Raw genomic sequence first — 16,389 nt, 5'->3', positions numbered from 1 at the left:
ATCTAATCTGCCAATCTTTATAGAGTAATTTTATCTAGGGATCTAGCTTTTTCATTGCCCCTGTGAATTGCAAAAAGAGAAGTACCATCCTCGAAAGATACCTGGGGGTTTATTTGTGGATGTGTTCGTTTGTGTCCCCGATATTTAGAAGGACTGTGCTTTTACCAGCAAGACACGGCTAGTAAATATCGGGCATAAACACGAATAGAAATGTCAGGTTTTACAACCTGACATTTCGTAAACAATCCTCCCGGTATCCAAAAGATATCAATGTTATCATACTGTAAATATTTAACAACACTAAAACATAACTCTCAAAAGTAATTTAAGCAAAAATACAAATCTTACAATATTGGAGGTCTTAGTCACTTGTTCTCTTTACAGTTTTTAAGTATTCCAAAGTTTTAGGTTTTAATTAGCGATTGCTCTAAATAGAGCAATTATATATATATATATTATATGTATATGGTCGAATGGCCAGCACTCCACATAAATGCAAAACAAATTACTTGCCTTGGTGCCTTCCTGGAAGTGCACTTTGTGGATGTATTAATTGAGTGGAAAGGAGAGAGATTTGAAACTAGAGTCTACCATAAATCTACTGATTGTAACACTCTGTTACATGCCCAGAGCCACCATCCGGTCTCCCTGAAGAAGGGATTACCATATTCGCAGTTTCTACGTATCAGAAGAATCACCACAGATAAGAATGCAGCTGAATTTGAAATTGATCAGCTGATGTAAAAATGTATCAACAGGGGATACACTGCAAAAGAATTGGAAGGTTCAAAAACCAAAGTGATGAAAATGACCCATGAACAGATCTGCACTCAGAAAAATAAAACAAAGGATAATAAAAAAATTATGTTTTTCTCTAACACCCATAACACTATGAGTCGCCACATCAACACCACCACTAAAGATCTATGGCCGATTATTAACACGGATACTAACATCAAGTCTTTGAACGATTCATCTGTTATGATGTGCAATAGGAGGGCTAAGAATCTTAAGGACTGGTTGGTGCACAATGACGTTTCTCAATCACTTCCTTCCCAGGATATCCACTTTTTAACCAAAAAACCAGGCTGTTATAAATGTACAGGATGTACTACCTGCAGTTATATGGATCCCGGTAATTAAATCACACATCCTCATTCTGGCAAATGGTTCCCCATCAGACATATTTTGACTTGCACGAGTAAATATGTGGTATACATGATCAAATGTCCATATAGTCTGGTGTACATTGGGAAAACAACCAGGCTATTCAAAGAAAGAATGGCTCAACATTGTACAGCCATACGACAAGCTTTGTCGTATAAAAAGAAGTGGACCAGCCAGTTGCTCATCATTTCAAGCAGAACAGACATTCTTTAGCAACCTTCTTATAAAATCATTGACTTTGTGCCTATGGACAAGAGAGGAGGAGACCGTGAGAAGCGTTTGTTACAATTAGAAACTTTTTCTTGTTTTTTGTGAGCTCAATATTATTTCCTAGATTTGTGCCTTTATGTGACTGTTGGTCCTATATCACAATGTGTCCATATGTATGCAATTATATTTTTCTACCAGTTAGATTATTCCAAGATACGCACAGGGACGGATATAAAACATAATATCCTCTTGTCTATCTCTGTGTAGCCCTGGGGGAGATGTTGTAATTTGTTACAACCATACCACACTGGTCTTGCCCAATCTCAGCTGAACTTGGAAGCCAAGCAGTGTTGGGCCTGACTTGTACTTGAATGGGAGACCTTCAGGGAAGATCCGGTGTTGTAAGTACTACTTAGAAGTCTCCTACATACCTTGGTAGCACATGAGTGATATGATATGTCGTAGATGATCCCTTTTGACTTCTGGCTTATCTCCTGGTTAGGCCATTTCCTTGTTTGGACATTTTTGCACATCTGGAGTCATAAGAATATTCAACTTTTTCAATTTTTTGGAGTTTTTTTTAAATAATATTTTTTGTATAATAACAACTTTTTTTCTTATTTATTTTTTTTCCTTCTATCGTGTTTTTCCAATCCTGTTGGGTCATCTGAATGTTCTCTTGGTAGTCTAAGTCATTTTTGCATTTATGCACATGTCCATGTTTTGTCATATTTGTGATCACCTGAGCACCTTTTTGGGTTTAGCTCTGCTGAGTATTCCTGGGTTCCTTGTGCATCTATCTCATAGCCTCACGGTTGCCATATTTGTATACTATGGACTATTCTTCCCCATAGACAATATTGCTTTAAGTCTTCCTTTGTGATTCTCTTGCTACATTATTTCAGTAGGATGTATTCTACAGTCATCTCTTTTCTTATATATTTCAGTAGGATGTATTCTACAGTCATCTCTTTTCTTATATACTTCTGTGGCACACCTGTATATTCTCTTGTTTTATCCTATGTACCCAGTCTGATGCACATAGTTTTGGAGATGTATTCACCAATATATTTTTTTAGGATCCTTTTGATGGTATACATGCTGTTTATACGTAACGGTATGGTTACATACTCAGTTTTTACTTATATCTCTTTCATTTCTTTATTATCCTTTGTATATGTATTATTATCTTTATTTGGCTTCCACTTTGAATATTCGTTTTACACTTTCACTTCATTCACTTTCACCATTGAGGAACACTGGGGTGTGGAGTTTATATGTTCCTTCTTTTTACAGGAGCTATTTGTATTTTGCAACTTTGTTTCTTGAATTGTTTTTATGTGTGGGTTTTGGCCCACACCTTACAATTTGCATTATGCATACAATAGTACGATGTTTATTTTTTCATGTTTAGCACTGCATGTCAGTGTCTCACTGTTTAACCACTGTACATCGTGGATATATGCGAATATTCTCCCTCCTATCCACCGGAAGCGCCAGACTGTTTCAGCCTGTGTGATGCCTGAGCGTCTGACGCAGCGTGGTGCGTCATCACGTTGGTGAAATCATCGCGCTTGGGTTGCGATGCTCGGGAGGCGCACGAGGATTATGTCAGACTCTGGCCCCCGGCAGTATGGAGCATTACACCGCACCGATCACCTTGGACATACTACTATAAAGGTATGTGTATTTGTTCTTGTTATTGTGTTCTTGATACAAGTCATGTGCGACTGAAACGTTGAACAAGGTAGACACAGTTGTCAAGTTTGATTCTTTCATTTTTCACCAGACCTGTGAGTGCCGCCTTTCTTTTTCTGTATATATCATATATATATATATATATACACACACACACACACACACACACCTCCCCCCGTGCCTAATCCTAGTCTCCCCTCTAAGTGCCCTGTGAGTGCCGCCTTTCTTTTTCTGTATATAATATATAGCTCCCCCCGTGCCTAACCCTAGTCTCCCCTCTAAGTGCCTAAAACTAACCCCCCCCCCTTCCCCGCCGCCTAAACCTACGTCCCCCGGGGAGATGTCTAGCCCTAACCTCCCCCCAGGGGTGCCTAACCCTAACCCCTCCTTCCCCTAGCCTAAACCTAACCTCCCAGGGGGGGTGCCTAACCCTATGCCCCCCCCCCAGGAGCCCTAAACCTAACCCTCCCCCCCACGGCTGTCCGCCCTGTGCCCGGCATCCCTTCGATCGGGATGCCGGGCGCCGGTCTCCCGGCGTCAGTAAAATGACAGGCTAGATTTAGACGCCTGTCATTTAACCCTCGCCGTGATTAAGCAGTCGGGAAACCGGCGGTCGGCATTGCATCCGCCAGCTTCCCGAACGCATACCGTGAAACTGAATACATTTTAGCTCACTTGGGGGCATATTTATCAATTATCAGGTTTCAGACCCAATAATTGTAATTTTTTTATTGCCTCTATTCGCAGCAACGAGAAATGTATTTAAAGGCACACATAGGGACAGGGGCTCTGAAAGCAGCTCGCCCCTGCAACGTGTTTGGAATGAAGTGACGGAATGAAGTATCCTTTGTTCCCCACATTCAATCTGTCTCAAAATCATGTTACATACATTTAAAAAACATATTCAAAATTCGACCATACCTCACACAAGACACTGCAAAAACTCTAATCCATGCACTTATTATTTCCCGCATTGACTATTGCAATAGCCTACTTACTGGTCTTCCCAAAAACAGGCTATCGCCATTACAATCCATTATGAATGCAGCTGCGAGGCTTATCTTCCTTGCGAAACGTTCTTCTTCTGCTGCCCCGCTCAGTCAGTCCCTCCATTGGTTGCCGGTTTTCTACCGTATTCAATACAAAATACTTTCACTTACACATAAGGCTATTAACCAAACCACACCAACATACATCTCTTCACTCATCTCAAAATATCTCCCAACCCGACCTCTCCGCTCAGCACAAGATCTGCGTCTCTCATCCCCATGCATTACTTGCTCCCATTTACGGTTACAGGACTTTCTTCGTGCTGCACCCACTCTATGGAATGAACTACCTCACACAATTAGACTTTCCTCTAGTCTCCAATCCTTCAAGCGTTCCCTGAAAACTCACCTCTTCAGGCAAGCTTATCAGATTCCAGAACCTCTCTCATAACCTTCATAGTTTCCATATCTAATTACATCCCCCTTTACAGTCCACACACATAGTCTTTCTCTCACATCCTCATGACATTTGGTCGACATTCCTGTGTGACTGGATCATGCAGCCAACCAAGAAACTGTGTATTCTGGCTGGACCAAAATGCAATATACAGTATAGCATCTATCCTTGTGTATCAATGCCTATTTCCCTATAGATTGTAAGCTTGCGAGCAGGGCCTTCCTACCTATATACCTGTCTGTTATTACCCAGTTTTGTTCTATTAATGCTTACAATTATAAAGCGCAATGGAATATGCTGCTCTATATAAGAAACTGTAAATAAATAAATAAATAAATAAAATAAATAAATCAGCAATCTCTCCACTCCTCTTTCGGGACTCCTGCACATGCGCAGTCTACTGACCACAATTGTGAGACAGACATTTTTGGGGAGGGTTACAGAGGAAACCTCTCCCAGGAATTTTTGCAAAATGTAGCCAATAGACTACAACAGGCTAACGCCATCTTCAGATGACGTTAACTATGGGATCCAAACTCTGGTATGCTTCGCATCTGACAGCTTCGCAGCAGATATCTTATGCGGTCCCTCCATGGTACCTTAATAGGATACATCGTAGGTCACATTATCCCATCTGACATGCAACGCAACAGATGGGAAGATGCGACCACACAATTCATCAAACAATATATTGGGGGTATGCACTGTACAATGGAGATTCGCCAATATATCGTATTGTGTGAACCCAGTTTTAGTTCTGAATAAGACATCACCTGAAATAAAAAAAAGAGACTCTACAGTGTTTTTTTACATTTACATCTGCCTCCTAAGGATTAAGGTAGAAGACTCGTGAGCGGAGATCAGTGAAGCAGATATTCTTGTTCCAATATGACCAGCAGTCCTGAATTTTTGATTGGTGTCATCATTAAAAGCTGTAACATTAGTAATGGGAATAATGGTTGCTTAGCCAATTGAGCTTTAAAGGGGCCTAAATTGAACGACTGAACATCTGCTAATGGATAGGCCCCTTAAGGGTGTCCACCATAGGAGAAGTTACTCATTTATCCATAGCTCCAATTGGTAATGGATAAAGCGTTTACAATCCGTGTGTAACCTGAAATATAGGGGTGTGGTATGATATGTTGACAGTCATAATGTCGACATTCATCATGTAAACACTGATAAATTGTTGACACATTAGAATATCATCCCTGGTGGACCAGCGGTCACTTACCTGCTTCTGATGGCTCCATTTGGGATTCCGGGTCCCGGGCAGTCATGTGTCCGTCATTCACAGGTCAGACCTTCAATGCTCAAAAGTTTCAGTGTGTATTCCTCCCCATCCCTACCCCTAATCATCCCTCTGGTGCCTATCCCTAATGTGATTTCTTAGCGGGTTTTTTTTTTATATTAAATTTGCAAAAATCTCAAAATAACTTTTTACATGTTGTCATTATGTATTGTGTGTAGAATTTTGAGGGCAAAAATTAATTTAGTCCGGGGAGCGTGGCTTGGCGGCCATTTGGTGTGGTAGTGAGATCCAGGGGCTCTTGGATACTCATCCACTTTCACCAATTTGATCCTCCTCTGCCCGGACTGAGTATCCCCTGCCGGCTTCCCACCAGTGCCCAGTACCTGCTGATCTCCGCCGGTGGTGATTGCAGAGCCGGGGGAGGTCTCCTACCTCCTTGCAGGTTGTAACCGCTTTACCCCGCCAGAAGCCGGGACCTCATCTGCGCGGCGGCTTATGGTGGTGCCGAAGACTGCTGCCGTTGGTGTGCCTGCTGCCAGATGCCCTACGGAGCTTGCCCTCTGGTCCGCTCTGAGTCCTGGTCTCCCGGTGCGCCTGGAGGCTGTATGTGACCGCCGACAAGTGGCGCCCGCCATCTTGGATTTTTTCTCAGTGAGGTAGGGGAGCCAGTGATCATCACAGTGCAGCGGTGAGCGCTGATCACGGTTATCAACAGAGCAGCTGCAGTTTTCTTTATTCCATTTTTTTTTTTTTAAGGGTGACACAGCTTTCATCTCCAGCTGTTCAGCAATTACCCCCTCCATCTGCAGGCAGTGACAGTTACCCTGCAGTGACCCTATCCATTACATGCAGAACTTTCAAATTCCCTATACTTCACTGTATGAAAATTAAGAAGTTGGTGACAATAATAACATATATATTCTCCAAAGAGGCCTACTAGGGATTAATCCCTACATCTATCTATATTACTAAATAAAAGTCTCCTATAATTATTCTACACTGATTCTATACTCATTAACAATACCAGCTCCTTTGGCTCCCTCTTGTGGTGAGATTTTGGAAACTCATCATAAAGAGTTATCAATATCCTCTAGAGACTGTCATACTTCACTCCAAGTGTCTTTCTTACTTATTATACCCAGCACAAGTTTTGTTTTTCTCCGATGTTATGAGACCACACCCGGTCCTGTTCCCAAACATGATGAGACGGTAATCCTGATGGCTGCCTAGGTCCTTGGGAGGGACGGTACCTGGCGATGACCCAATTTCTCTCTAGCTGGCTTCACACATGAGAATTATATACGGATTATTTTTCATGTCACATACTTACACTATTTAATTTCAGAATGGGGAAGGATAAGAAACAAAGGTCCAGATCGGAAGTTGGTAGTAGATCGGATAGCGAAACCCATCAAGATCTACGTCAGTTCCTAAAGCCCGCTGGTACCACTGCTGCAGATAAAACCTCCGCACCAACCTCACCTGCTGCCTCTTCTTCTTCAGACACAATGTCTCAAGGAGATACTCATACTTCCAGCCCGACAGCATCTACCTTCCGGGACAAGATTAGTGAAATTCTCTCCCATGTTAGATCACTACCTACGAAACAAGACTTTCAGTCTCTGGAGGCCAAACTTCAGTCTACTATTCGCCAAGAAGTGGCCACTATTCAATCGGCCGAATTGGCGACCAGAATTGACGGTCTGGAAGACTACAAAGAGGTATCTGCGTACGCATTCCACCAATTCACAGATATACTCTCTCACCAACAATCTGAGATTCGCCATCTTAAATCATGTATGGATGACCTACTCGCGGCAGACGCAACAATATCAGTATACGTGGTCTACCTGAAGATGTAACGCAACCCAATCTCACAGATGCCCTCACGAAGATATTTGGTGAAATCCTTGGCCTAGACCCCAATAGTGAAATCCTGTTTGATAAGGCACATCATGCTCTCCGTCCAAGAGGTCTGCCTACTGACAAACTCCGAGATGTTATATGTCGCCTTCATTACCACACCCAAAAAGAAGCTATCCTGCAGAAGGTTCGACAACTTGAAGAGGTCGATTTTAACGGTGACAAAATTCAACTCTTTCCCAACCTATCATGGTATACCTTGCAACAAAGGAAAGCCCTGAGACCACTCACAGAACAACTTCGTAAACATTCTCTGAGATATCGGTGGGGTTTTCCATTTAATCAACAAGTAACTCATAGAGGGAAAAATGTTGTTCTCCATACACCCGATGATCTTCCTTCCTTCTTCACGGCTTTTGGTATAGAATCAGTGGCACTTCCGGATTGGGAGAACCTTCACAGCCCTTTAACTATTCCTTCCCTTCATTCTGACGGAGATAGTTGGCAACAAGTTTCAAACTCCAAGCGGAAGACAAGACGTCTATCCCTCCCAGCGCCCGCGGAAGAGACTTGATTACTTCATTTCATATACAAAATTGGTGAGACTGTTCCAGTTTTTCCTATCTGCATAAGACCTCGGTCTTAATCTTATATTTAAATGTTTTGATGCCAACGTTCATTTGACGCACTTTTAGTGCACCTTAACTAATTTTTGCAGTAATATCCGTGATGTTATATTGTAAAGTTATCTGTAAGATTCTCTTAGTAGAAATTAACTTAATTTCACAATTGTAAGTTTGGGTTGTTGTTGTTACTGTCCCTCCGAACCCCCCCAATGCCGCATTCTCTTTTTCACATCCTGGACATGGAGCTGATTTTTGTCTCCTGGTTGTCCAGATGCAGCATTTCAATGTTCCAATCTCTATCTACATTCAATATTTCAATTGTATGTTTAATATTTGCGACTATGTTATTTTCTTTATCCCTTCCCTTTTTTCCATCCCTTTTCCCTCTTCATAATCTTTCCATTTCTCAAAGGTGACACATATAATTGGGTAACTTACATTCTATTTCGAGGGGCGGATTGTTACGCTATTTCCACACTAGGAATCTATGTCTAGTCGTAAACCTGTGTTGCGGATTTTCACCATTAATGCAAAAGGATTGAATATCCCTGAAAAGAGATTCCAAATGCTTCGATCCTTTCGTGCTGATAAAGTCGACATAGCTCTTGTGCAGGAAACGCACTTTAAGAAAGGGCACGCCCCTCCTTTAAAGAATTATTATTACCCACACACATTTTCTAGTGATAATTCAGTTGGTAAAACCTTAGGTGTGGCGGTTTTGTTTGCTCGTCACTTACCAATATCTGACATTGTAGAAGGTAGGGGTATTTTGGTTAAATGTACTTTATACCATAAGCGTTTCTCCTTTTTGAATGTATACACGCCTAATTCTGGTCAACCCTCCTTTATCGCAAATGTGTTAGACAAAGCTGAGACTTTACTGGAGGGGATCACAGTTGCAGGAGGAGATTTAAATTGGCCCCTTGATCCTCTTCGTGACACTTCTAATAAAAAATCTCATAGGCCGGGGAAGGAATTTAGGCGAATGAGACGCACCCTTCACGACCATCAACTTGCTGACACCTGGCGGATCGCTCACCCAGCTGAATCTGACATCACTTTCTTTTCTCACCCCCACCACACTTACTCGAAAATTGATTATCTTTTTTTGAGTCACCGACATTTACATCTCATATCAAACACATCAATAGGACCCATCACGTGGTCTGACCACGCACCAGTTTTCCTTACACTTTCTCTGCCACAACACACTCTCAACGCTTGGTCTTGGCGTTTTAATGACCTCTTTTTACAAGATGCCTATTGCAAATCCCAAATCGAGTTCTCTTTAGACTCTTACATTGAACAAAATGATCAGGATGATATTTCCAAGATAACGGTGTGGGAGGCACATAAATGTGTTTTTCGAGGCACTTGCATGCAATTAGGTTCCTACTTAAAAAAACAGAAAACGCAGCAAAGGGATGCCCTTTTAGCTGAGATTAAATCCCTAGAAACTTCCCATAAAGCTTCCTTGTCCGCACATTTTTACTCTAAATTGGAGGAAGCTAGAGCTGCCCTCCATAAACTCTCCATGGATAAAATAAAGCTATCCTACCATAAGTGCCGTAGTCGCTTCTACCAATGGGGAAATAGGCCGGGTAAGATGTTAGCTAGGGCATTGCGAGAACAACATGCTATTACATTTATCCAAGCAATAAAAGACGAACATGGTCAGATCCATAATGAAACCAAACGAGTCCTTTTGATCTTATAATGCCAAACTTTATAATCTAAAGAATCCAGGTCAGAGATATTATTACTCATCAAGAGGCTATTTCGTCTTATTTACGATTGCTTAATTACCCTCAGCTTTCTTCAGAGGAGGTTGATACTCTTGAGACGCCCTTTTCTGTTGAAGAACCAGAACCCCTCATGACCTGGCAATCTCCTCCTCTCCAGCTGGCAAAAGCCCGGGTCCGGATGGATTTTCTACAGCCTACTACAAGGCTTTTAAGGATAGGTTGGCTCCCCTCATGACTCGTGCTTTTAAAACGATCTCAGATAGAACCAGTTTCTCCAAACAATCATTAGAGGCACACATTACCGTCATACCTAAGGAGGGTAAAGATCCTACTGTCAGGGTTCAGCCTAGGATCGGCCTCTCTCAACTCCTTGCCGGCTTCCCCTGACTTCCTTGCGGTCAGACGTCTGGTGCAGTGATGGATGTGGGGCTGAGTATTCTGCCTTAGGTGCTTTTTGCGAGCTTCCATGGTCGGCTGTGTGTGCTGGGGATCGGAGTTCCCATCATGGGCGCCGCCACGACAGTTCCTCTCATGTGACAGTACTCCTAACCTATGGTAGCATGATTTCAGTCAGCTGATGCTGTGCTCCAGTAATCTGCTACCCCTGGGTATAAATCCGCCTCCAGAACTCCAGGAAGATGCTGTTCAACTTCGTTATTCCAAGTGCCTGTGTTACTCCCACTGTTGCTTTGTGCTAAATCCTTCAGCGTGTTGCTTCAGCCAGGTCACAGTTTCCCAGTTTCCTGTATTAGCTTCCATGCTAAACCTTACTCTGAGACTTTAGCTTTCTCACAGTACTTCAGTGTTTCATGTCCCTTCCCTGTGTGTCTTTGTATATGTGCTGCTATTCTATTGCAGCCTTCCTGTGGCTATTACCCTGTATCACTGAAGTGTCAGATTACCTACTGGTATTAATTAGCTTACAGCTGGACCCCCCAGCACATGTCTGTGTCAATCTGCTCTGTGTCTTGTCAGTGCAAATCTGCACTTGCAGTTAGCACTCTCCCAGTGTATGCCTATCTTCTCTATATGTCTTGTCTGTGCAATCTGCACCTGCATATATAATTATTCCCAGTATTTTGCCTTTGCCCAGTACCAGCATTTCTAGCTCTCCCAGTATTTTGCCTTTGCCCAGTACCAGCATTTCTAGCTCTCCCAGTATTTGGCCTTTGTCCAGTACCACATTTCTAGCATTCCCAATATATTCCTTGAGTCCACTCTACTCTTGTATGTGCAATCCCTAGTATATGTTGTGTTTTCCTGCATATTTAGCAAACTCCAGTACCTGCCTGTGTCCACATCTCCCTGAGCTGCTGAGCTAGTCAGCTCCTGGATTTCTTAGTGATTCTTAGTACATTCTCAGTAATCTCATGCAAGCCGGTGATCGGGATTTCTAATTGTGTTCCAGTGTATCTACAGTGTTCTAGAAATAACTTAACGTAATATAGTTCCGGTCTTCTGCCATTCCCAGGTACCTGTCCAGAGGGCCGCGGCCTGCTCACTTGGTGCAGCGGAAAACCAAATCCCAATTGGAGGGGTCACTGAAGAAAAAGTGAGTTAGACTCCACGCCTCTGGGCAGGTCTAGCCAAACCTGGGTTCGGCCGCAAATAGGAGACCTAGCCACAGTCACTCTGATAGTCACCTGAACCCCCCGGCTCACAGTCCTCCACAGAGGATCACTTTCACCGGATTGTGACACCTACCTTATACCCTAGTTATAGGCCAATCTCACTCCTATATATTGATTTGAAGATTTTTGCCAAGCTCCTAGCCAACCGGTTGAAGATATTCTTACCCAAATTGATCCATGATGACCAGGTTGGTTTTGTCTTAGGTCGCGAGGCCAGAGACAACACAACTAAAGTTATCAATTTAATACTCCAAGCCTCTCTCTCGCCCGCCCAGTCCATTATTTTATCGACTGACACAGAGAAGGCTTTTGACAGGGTTGACTGGGAGTTTATGTCAGGTCTTTTACGGCATTTGGGATTAGGGCCTACATTTCTGCAGAAAATTTTGGCCTTATATGATGCTCCCACAGCAAGAATTAGGATAAACGGGTCTCTCTCCGACTCGTTTGCTACATCAAATGGTACAAGACAGGGGTGCCCACTCTCCCCACTTTTATTCGTTCTCTGTATGGAAGCTCTAGCTATGGCCATACGGGGTAATGTAAAAATTTCTGGTATCCACATAGGTGGTCAGGAATATAAATTAGCACTCTTTGAGGTGACCTTCTTGCACTGCTTACTAAACCAGCTATTTCTCTCCCGAACCTTATATCAGAATTCCAAAAATTTGGTATGTTTTCAAATTTTAAAATTAATTATTCCAAATCTGTGGCAATGAGTCTGACTGCACCCCCGTCCTTGGTAAATTCCTTGAAACAATCCTTCTCCTTTGTCTGGCACCCCACTAGACTTAAATATCTAGGAGTCTATTTGACTAATGATCTGTCCCAATTGTTCTCAAACAATTTTATGCCATTATTACAAGCTATACGTTCTGATCTGACTAGATGGCGCACCATTCGTTTATCCTGGATCGGCAGGATTAATGTGATAAAAATGAATTCACTACCCAAAATGTTATACCTAATGCAAACCCTTCCAATTCATATCCCTCCAACATGGTTTACGGAAATGGAACGCCTTATTGGTAGGTTTGTCTGAAACAATTCCACACCACGTTTTAAACATGCTATCCTATACCGCCGCAAACAAGATGGAGGTTTGCAGCTTCCTCACATCACTAGCTATTATCATGCCATTATGCTCAATCGTGTTCTTGAATGGACCCGAGCAGGGTGTTTCAAGCAGTGGATCATGTTGGAGGAAAGCAGTCTGGCTCAGCCTATAGAAATTGTCCCTTGGCTTCCTAAACTACCAACTATTAGACATTCCACTATAACACCCACATTACGCTATTGGCAGAAACTGCGACGTCTCTCCCATATTTCATCTATTGTTTCCCCTCTCACTACCTTTCTTGGGAATCTGGACATTCCCCCTGGGCTATCCACACTGTCCTTTAAAAACTGGTCGAGCGAAGGCCTCTTTAGACTGGGTCAGATGGTTTGTTCGTCAGGGGTGCGTCCGTTTACAGAACTCCAAAAATTATGGCAATTTCCCCAATCCGAATTCTGGAAATACCTCCAAATACGGCATTTTATTACCTCCTCATGTAAGCTGTCTGATCTCACTAAGACACACACTCCGTTTGAATCCTTATGTTCCACCTCTCAAACTCCATCTCATACTATATCCACATTATACTCACTAATTATTAAAAACTTGTTTAAACTAACCCCTCAATTTAATACAGTGTGGGAAAAAGAACTCCAAGACATAGACTGGGAGATTGTTTTTAATAACACCTTTGCTAGTTCTTCTTGTATAGCTACTCTTGAAACTCTTTATAAAAGTTATATCACGTTGGCATAGATATCCAGTACTTTTAAATAAAATGTTTCCTCAGGTCCCAAAAATCTGCTGGAGATGTAATTCTGCACCAGGTAGCCTTCTGCATATATGGTGGCCTTCCCTGGCCCCTTTTTGGCTAAATGTATTTGAGTGTTCTAAGATAATTCTTGGAGGAGAGGTCCCTAGAGATCCTGGTTTTTGGCTTTTAAACATAACCTCATCGTCTACAGCTTCCTATAGGAGTTCCTTACTGAGGCACCTAAATAATGCTGCTAAAGCGGTCATTCCTGTCTTGTGGAAATCCACATCCCCCACCTCCATTAAAGACTGGTTTAGGAGGATAGATTATTATATGGACATGGAGAACATAGTATCTTTTTCTAAGGGTAGACCTACCGACTTTACTGCTATGTGGTCCCCTTGACTGATGTTCAAGGGCTCTACGCAACATTCATTGTTTAATGGCTTAAACTCTGCACCCGTATCTGTGTCTTTTTCATCCCTATTCAACCTATTTGAGGCTATGATAAATCGCCCCCTTGATCACCCGTTAATCTACTGCTCAATTTCCTCTTTCCCCTCTGACTTTTCTTTCCCCGAACTCCCCTCTATATTGTTTATTACTTATTTTTTTTATTATTTTTTCTTTTTTTATTGTTTATTTTATTTTATTGTATATTTTATATGTGATTTATCTATATTATATTACGATTTTGATTGTACTACTCGAGATGGAAATATCACCTGTCAACATTTGTATCGACATGTTTTTTCTGCTGTATTCCATCTAAAATGTCTGATCCTTTTTCAATAAAAACAATTCGCATAAAAAAAAAAATTAATTTAGTCCATTTTGGAATTTGGAATAAGGTTGCACCATAACAAAAGCGTTGTGAATACTTTCCAGATGAACTGTATGATGATGGTGAAGGGGTCCCTCTGGACCCCCAGAAAACCAGGTGGCCAGTGTTCATCTCCCTTTTGTCATGGAGAGATGTGAAGAGCATCAGGTTTATTAGAACTTAATTTTTTTTTTCAAAAAAACTTAAAAAAAAAAATTGTGTCCACATGCATCTAGCCTCCTTGCACGTTAAACAGCCCTTCCAGTCGCACTATGCCATTGAGCAACTCTGTGGTGCCAAGCATCTTTTCATACGATTTTTTCCATTACAATGAATAGGACGCACAAATGAAATGCATAATGCCTATATTGTGTGCGACTGTGGCTTTATCTGCATGCGAAATTCTACATTAGTGTCACATCCAGCATGAAAAGACGCTTGGTTTTACAGAACTGCATGGTGCTCACGTATTATGTATAACATGACTTGTAGCGCACTGAGAATAGATGTATGTGGACACATCTGTATGTGAGAGTTTATAAAAAGAAAGATAAAAGTAGGTCTATCCTTGAACCAATTTTAACAATTGGTCATACATACCACCAATAAAGCATTTTTACAAAGCAGGGATGTAAAAGTTATTATGTACTTACTATGTTATTACTATGGGAAAATATATTGCTTTCAAGAGTGTACATTTTTCATTGTAAAGAGAACTAATGATGAGCATACACGGCCAGATAAAATGTCTGTCAGATGGACAGACATTTTATCTGGCAGCCTGCCAGCCGCAGATGTCGCCGGCATACACTGTGAGATTTCTCTCACAGTGTACTAGCCCGACATCCGCGCTCCGCCCCCGGGGGAGGAGACATTTCCCTGTTCCTTCCGTAGGCTGCCAGATAAAATGTCTGTAGGAAGGAACACAGGAAATATCTGTCTGTCGGCCGCGGCTAGGCATACACTGCCCGATGCGGCCGACAGTTTGCCGGTAAATATCGCATCGGACGGGCATGCTGGACAATCAGGCATGCCCAACCGAGCAATATTTAACCCTCGGTCGCCCCCCCCACACGCTACAATTATCGGGGCGATCGCCCCAATAATTGTAGCGTGTATGGCCAGCTTAAGCGATTATGTGAACGACAGGAATCATTGTTTACAAAACTTTTTTAATAATATAGCTATTGGCAACCTACAGTAGCTATATTATAAAGTAACAAGCCAGTGTACGCTATATTTGCCAAATAGAATATCTACTGATATAAAAAAAAAAGATATACTTGTTAAAACTGTTCATGAAATGAAAGAAAACAAATATATAATCAGATAATAAATTCTTACCTGATAAAAATAATTTTGACTTTAGACGGTGCACATTTGATAATGGATGAGGCATTCTGGTGACTTCTTCCATATAAAATTTGTCCATTAATCTATGAAAGGCAATTACATGGATATTATAAAATAATAAAATGTCAAATTAAGTAAAAAAAAAATATAGAATAAAGGTTATTCCATAAACATTTTGGTTAATTTTCACAAGAACAGTATTACATAAGTTTGAAATGTATTATTGTTGTCACATTATATTTCCAAACATAGCTGAATATTCTGCATTATTTATTAGGCATTTCTTTTCACAAAAAATCCACAACTGATGAAGACTGAATTATGATATATTTCCATACATTGATTGAAATATAACAATGTTTAATTAAAAGGATCTTTATTTCCACCCTCTCCATAGGTCGCTAAATAGAATCTTAATTTACAACTACAATGGATGGAATCACTAGTGGCTTATTGACATATACTTGCCTCTAATAACTCATCGGCAATCTGCAACCGGCCATCTTTGCCAGCTGCTCCATTTGGATCAATCCCCACGATAAAGACGCTCATTCGTGATCGGTCTTTGTTTCCAGCAAGGCTCAGACCCAATCCAGTCTTTCCTTTTTCCAACTCTATCATATGCAACTCTCCTGGCAGATTTCCATACCGCTGTGATATCTTTCCTAAATGGGAAAAGATGCACTAATTAACAAGTCCATCATACTAAGAACAGACATGAGTAATTAGCTCTTTGCAGCAAGATTGGGATAGAAATGTGCAGA

The 16,389-nt window shown here is 41.6% G+C and overlaps 1 protein-coding gene and 1 pseudogene across 1 annotated transcript in view; one reads left to right on the top strand and one right to left on the bottom strand.

Annotated features, from left to right (window-relative positions):
- The window catches only part of MPDZ (multiple PDZ domain crumbs cell polarity complex component), a 229,645-nt gene that overhangs the window by 84,322 nt on the left and 128,934 nt on the right, over nucleotides 1-16,389 (bottom strand). The window contains exons 33-34 of the mRNA XM_088472634.1: nucleotides 16,094-16,290; nucleotides 15,617-15,708 (exon numbers count right to left, since the gene is read on the bottom strand). Of these exons, the coding sequence (XP_088328760.1) occupies nucleotides 15,617-15,708; nucleotides 16,094-16,290 (289 nt within the window). The remainder of the gene's footprint in view (nucleotides 1-15,616; nucleotides 15,709-16,093; nucleotides 16,291-16,389) is intronic.
- Nucleotides 1,667-1,785, top strand: LOC148523849 (5S ribosomal RNA; annotated as a pseudogene).

The sequence above is a fragment of the Taudactylus pleione genome, unplaced genomic scaffold (assembly GCF_031769625.1).
Source record: "Taudactylus pleione unplaced genomic scaffold, aTauple2 ptg000127l, whole genome shotgun sequence".
NCBI lineage: Eukaryota > Metazoa > Chordata > Amphibia > Anura > Myobatrachidae > Taudactylus > Taudactylus pleione.
Note: the sequence above shows the minus strand (reverse complement) of the source record. Positions and strands in the feature narration are given on the sequence as shown.